The sequence below is a fragment of the Octodon degus genome, unplaced genomic scaffold (assembly GCF_000260255.1).
Source record: "Octodon degus isolate 3935 unplaced genomic scaffold, OctDeg1.0 scaffold00048, whole genome shotgun sequence".
Taxonomy (NCBI): domain Eukaryota; kingdom Metazoa; phylum Chordata; class Mammalia; order Rodentia; family Octodontidae; genus Octodon; species Octodon degus.
In genome coordinates, this window is record NW_004524624.1 from 10,644,872 (window position 1) to 10,650,610 (window position 5,739).

Genomic DNA, 5,739 nt, shown 5'->3' on the forward strand with positions numbered 1-5,739 from the left:
TTAGGTACTTTTGCTTTCCCAGGGTGAAGGACATCAGTGACCATCTGTTTCCTTTGAAGAAGTCGGTTGGTCATAAATTTCGGGGTTCAGATAGTTACTGTGTCATTCATGATGGCAACAGAGCCTCAGACAGCCCGGGAGGAAAAGAGCCCCACAAAGTTCTTGTAGGAAGCAAAATAAAATAACATAGTGAATGTGAAAGCCCTTCGTGAGAGAAGGCAAAATACTTATCTCACTATTTTTTAACTGAAAACAGGGTTCAGTCCTCATTCTTCTCTAACTGAATAATTTGAGGCAAATCTTTTCTTTTTCTTCTTTTTTTAAATTAAGAACCACTGGTTTATGGGGAAGTAATGCACTAGGTTAGGCTGGCTGAGCAACTGTTCTGTTTTTCATCGTACATTAACAAGTGAGCGTTACATTTTATATACTAGTTTCTCATGAAGGCAAATCTTTTTATATCTGGTGTAGTCATTTCCTCTGAAAAGAGGACATTGAAGTTTATGAATAATAATTAGATATATATTTATACTATGAACACAATTTATTTTTATATATAACGATCGGTAAAGCAAGCTTGTACTTCTGGAAAATCTCCAGCTATATACCCATTCTTATTTTGTTTCTAAATGGGATGCAGATTATTTTGACAGCTACCCATTGTCCCCACAGGGGTGGAGAGTGCTAGAGCAACCGGTATCTTAACATAGGAGTCCTGAAGGTGGGAATGTAACTCATGTCAGCTCCAATTAGTCAGCGAGTCAGCGAAGAATCTACAATCTGAGATACAGGGTCTCAGGATAAATCCTGAGGGGATCTGACTGACCTTATCAGATACAAAAGCTACAATTCTTGTTACATAGGTCTTGCTTTATTTTGGTCTTAACCATACAGCAGAAAAGTATAAAAACAAAGTATAAGAAGTAAAGCCATGTTGGTATGTTGAGCTGTGGGGGACTCAGGTCAACAATTTCTGACATTGCCAGTCAGGTGGAAGACTCAATACTATTATGGGCTACTGGACTCCTTTAGAATATTTTGCTGAGTTAACACACCTATAATATTCAAATGATGGAACTAAACAAAAAAGGGGATACAGATGAATGTCCATTTTGTATTTGTGTATTCAAAATGGTTAGGATAGATATATAGTTACATTCTCTTAATGAATAGTGGGATTTGTTGTAATAGTGTTTGTAAATAGGATATCATGTCTTGTACAGCAAATAACCACTAGGAAGAGAGTATGCAATGTGTTAATTATTGAAACTGTCCTACCAATTTGATTTGAAACTATCTCATTGCTATTTGTCTTTCAATAAAATTATGGGGAAAAAAAATCGAGTCAGAAAATAACCAGAAATTGAAACGAGATAGCTCAGCAGCCTAAGCGCCTGCTTAGGCCAGCACAAGGACCGGGATTTCCTCCCGCAGCACCACAAGCTGCGGCGGCCCCGCCCCCGGGCGCCTTGAGCCAGGGACTGAGCGTGGTGGCGAACGCCTGTAATCCCAGCACTGGGGAGGCTGAAAGCAGGAGGATCACTACGAGTCCGAGCTGCATAGTGAGATCTTGTATAAAATACATAAATTTTAAAAAATAAATAAAACTAAAAAGAAATTGAAATGGGGACGGGGAGATAGCTCGACAGCATAAGTGCCTGCCTGGCAAGCGCAAGGTACCGAGTTCAATCGCTGGTACAAAAAAAAAAAAAAAAGTTGAAAAGGTAAATCAAGAAGTGACTGAGAACACTTTGGTCAGTACAGGAAGCCACCGCTTTACTTGCACTTACACCAATTACTTACACTTCCCATCTATCACCTGGCTTTGCCATTGCTGCATTGGCGACCGTTACCTACCTGCGACTGCCTTGCAGGCTTCCGTAGCACTTTGCCCAGCTTTTGGCGGGAAAGGTGTCCTCCGCTGGGGTCAAAGGTCACTGTTGCTCCAGCTGAGGGCGACCGTTGAAGGAAAGCGCATGCGCCTCAGGTAGAGCACGCGCCGCGTCCTGCAGTTCATCTCCTCGATCGCTCTTCTCACGCTTTACGTAATGTATAAGCTTATCTCGGGTTATTTTGTCTACTTTTTACATTTTAATCTTTTTCTTTTGCCTCCGTGACCACTCTTAAGTTTCTTAAAATCTTACTGGCGAGGTATTTGAGGAAAAAAATGTAGATTCACTGACTTTTCACAAGCGCTTCCTGTGGTAGCGTTAATTGGGTCGGCTAGTACAGGCTTTAGCAGCATAAATTTAAATTCATCCAATTCTTTTATGAAGTTTGACTACACTTACTAAGGAAATTAGACTGAGACCAAATAGATTGAAACATCATTATGTCAGCTTTTAATAGGTCATAAAATTTTGGAATAGTGTATGTTCTGTTGCCTTTTAATATCTATACCACAAAGTAAGACGATATATATAGATCCTTGCCGAAAGAAAATCACCTGATTTGGATACTTTGAAATTTACACTTTTTCAAATTAAAGAATCTTTAAAGTGTGTGGTGATGTTGCGCACTTGCAATTCCAGCTACGTGTAATTCCACCTCTTCGGGAAGCTGAGGCAAAAGGATCTTTAGTTCGAGGCCAGCCAGAAATCCAAAATGGGGGGGGGGGATGGAGGAGACAGAGACGTGAAAGGTTGTCAGGAGCATCTGTTCGCTACCTTATGTTAAATGTTGTGGATGCTTGATGTAGTGAAGGAAGTTTGTGCTTTTTAAAAAGCTATCGCTCAGTAGAATAAGCGCTTGCCTGGCAAGTGCAAGGGCCTGAGTTCAATCCCCGGTTCCGCCAAGAAAAAAAAAAAAAGCTGAGTGTACTACTAGCTAGTTGGGACTATTTAACCTTGTGGTAGAACGCCTGCTTAGCGGGCAGAATGATCTGTGTTCAGTCAACAACACCCACACAAAGAAATTATAACCCATTTATGTGAAACATTTTAGTTCAAATGACTTAAAAATCAGATTCTTACTCAAAATAGTAGCATAGAAATAGAGACCTACCTCCATGTTCTTGAAGATTTAAAGTAAAAAAAAAAAAAAAAAAAAAAAAAAAAAAAAAATCCTTAAATTTGTTCAGCCAATGTGCTGGTACATGCCTGTATTCCTAGCAATTGGGAGACTGAGGCAGGAGGATCACCTGACCTACACGGTAAGAACCTGTCTCAAAAAACAAATTTGAGAAAATAGTTTAAAAAAATTTATTCTAACAAAATTCTGACTTTAATAAACTAGAATGTTGTGTTTTTAAAGATCTCAAGGGGGAGGAGAGGGAAAAAGTAAAGATAGAAATTTAAAGCTTGTATTTGTCATAAGGTTGAATTAAAGAAAGCACTTTCTCAGAAGAAGATGGCCACTGTACAGTTGCAGAGGACTTCCATGGTATGATTTTTTTTGTATTTAATATATATAAATTCACGTGATTTTATTATTTCTTGGTGTCAGTTATTATATTTTTGAAAATTGGAGTCAGTTGTTGAAGGGTTTAATGATAACAGAAACCCCATATTTTAAGGAAAAGTAGTAAACTTTAGAGAAGTCTGTTGGATGTTTGGAACATTACATTAAATTATAGTTCTTAATTCAATTTACAGTAGTTACTAATATTGTGCCATTGCTTTGATAGTTATTTTTAGCAGTCTGCACTTAGAAAACATCCATGATTCCAAGATAAATAGAATTGTGCTGTCTATGTAGGATCTTGCATTACAGTTAACCTGTGTTAAACCTAGTCAGTGATGAACCAGGTATGGTGGCACATACCTGTAATTCCAGCACTTGGATGCTGAGGCAGGAAGACCATTTATCTCTAATCTCTAGTTCGATGCTAGCCGGGGCTACATAGTAAATTCAAGGCCAGCTTGCATTTACATAGCAAGATCCTGTCTCAAGAGAAACCAAACAAACAAAAATCCTGTTAAGTAGTTAAAGAGGAAAAATCAGTGTTACCTGTCCATGTTTTATGCATTTATAGTTAATCTGTAAAGAGATTCTTAAATACTTTTTGCACATTACCTGTATGCTGATACTCCTTAGAAACACTCTCCCATTTTACAAACTGCTCTGCTTTTCTGGGGAGGACTAACTACTAGGGAAAGAATTATTTGGCAGAGTAACATGTCTATACAAAATTGGATCTACTTTATGTCCAGGGAAATTTTATTTTTAATAAATATAAATAAAATGTTTTAATTTCTTTTAAATTTTAGAGCACATTGGTATTTCCCAATAAAATATCAACTGAGCAGCAGTCTTTGGTGTTAGTGAAGAGGCTCCTAGCAGTTTCAGTATCCTGCATCACGTATTTGAGAGGAATATTTCCAGAGTGTGCTTATGGAACAAGATATCTAGATGGTAATGTAATGTTCATTTTAAGCTTTATATTTTTTGGCTTGCTTTAAAACTTAAGTTTTGGGCCGGGGAGATGGCTCAGTGCAATAAGTGCTTCCTTGGCAAGTGCAAGGACCTGAGTTCAATCCCTGATTCCACAAAAATAAATAAATAAATAAAATAAAACAAGTTTTGACTTAGAGGTTGTGTTTTTAGTAGAAGCTTTATTAATATTATATACATGTGTGGTAGTTTGCTCATTTAAAACATATAGTCCAGTGATTTTTAGTATGTTCAAAGTTGTGCAACTATCACTGCAGTCAATTTTAGAACACTTTCATCACACTGAAAGGAAACCTTACATTTATTAAGTCACTATCCATTCCCCCCTCACCTTCCCAGTTCTGGGCAGCCACCAGCCCACTTTGTTTCTATACATTCATTTATTTATTCTGAACATTTTATATAAATCAAATCATATAGGATGATTTTTTTTTTGGACTGTCTTCTGTTATTTAGCATAAAATTTTCAAGGTTTCTCCATGTTAGAACATGTATTAGTGGGGCTGGTGAGATGGCTCAGTGGTCTAAAGCACCTACTTAGAACAAGCTAAGCTTAGCAAAGCACAGGGACCGCGGTTCAATCCTCCAGCACCACATGCCAGCCAGCCCCCGCCCCCTGGTAGGCTGAGCTGGCCACACACACACTAAATAAATAAATAATTATTTATTTATTTTTTTTAAAAAAGAACATGTATTAGTACTCCATTTTTTTTTTCTTTTCTTTCTTTTTTTTTTTTTTGTTTTTGGTGGAACCAGGGATTGAACTCAGGCCCTTGTGCTTGCCAGGCAGTTTTTTTCGGTTTTTGAGACAGGGTCTCATTGTGTATGGTGGCCTGGTGTTGAACTCACTAAGTAGCCCAAGTTGGCATGAACTCACAGTGATCCTCCTGCCTCAGCTTCCCAAGTGCTAAGATTACAGGGCCTGGCCCCTGCAGTTTTCATTGTTGAATAATGTTCCATTGCATGACTGTACAGTTGATGAGCATTTGGGCTGCTTTACATTCATGCTTCAGTGTTTGGATATCTACTTTTTATTTTATGTGCTAGGGATTGGTTTTTGTTTTTGTTTTTTGGCAGACACTGCACCATTGAGCTACATCTTCATTATAGAGCTACATCTCTACATTATTTAAAAGATAATCAGCTGAGTATACTAGCACATGTCTGTAATCCTAGCACTGAGGCAGAAGAATTGCAAGTTTGAGTCCTGCCTATGTAACATAGTGACTTTGAAAGAGTCTATCTCTTGGGGCTGGTGAGATGGCTCAGTGGTCTAAAGCACCTACTTAGAACAAGCTTAGCAAAACACAGGGACCGTGGTTCAATCCCCCAGCACCACATGCCAGC

General features: G+C 38.2%; 2 protein-coding genes across 3 annotated transcripts in view; both read left to right on the plus strand.

The window, feature by feature from the left end:
* Ctss (cathepsin S) overlaps positions 1-1,652 on the plus strand; it is a 39,503-nt gene extending 37,851 nt beyond the window's left edge. The window contains exon 9 of one of the 2 annotated variants that reach the window (XR_002821351.1): positions 1,638-1,652. The gene's annotated coding sequence lies outside the window, so the exon portion shown is untranslated. Of the gene's footprint in view, positions 1-1,373; positions 1,389-1,637 lie in introns of those variants that run through there. The other variant, XR_002821350.1, reaches the window with a different exon arrangement.
* Positions 1,653-3,332: 1,680 nt separating this feature from the next.
* Positions 3,333-5,739, plus strand: part of Hormad1 (HORMA domain containing 1) — a 28,236-nt gene continuing 25,829 nt past the window's right edge. Inside the window, exons 1-2 of the mRNA XM_004632492.2 lie at positions 3,333-3,381; positions 4,209-4,353. Of these exons, the coding sequence (XP_004632549.1) occupies positions 3,349-3,381; positions 4,209-4,353 (178 nt within the window). The 5' untranslated portion in view covers positions 3,333-3,348. The remainder of the gene's footprint in view (positions 3,382-4,208; positions 4,354-5,739) is intronic.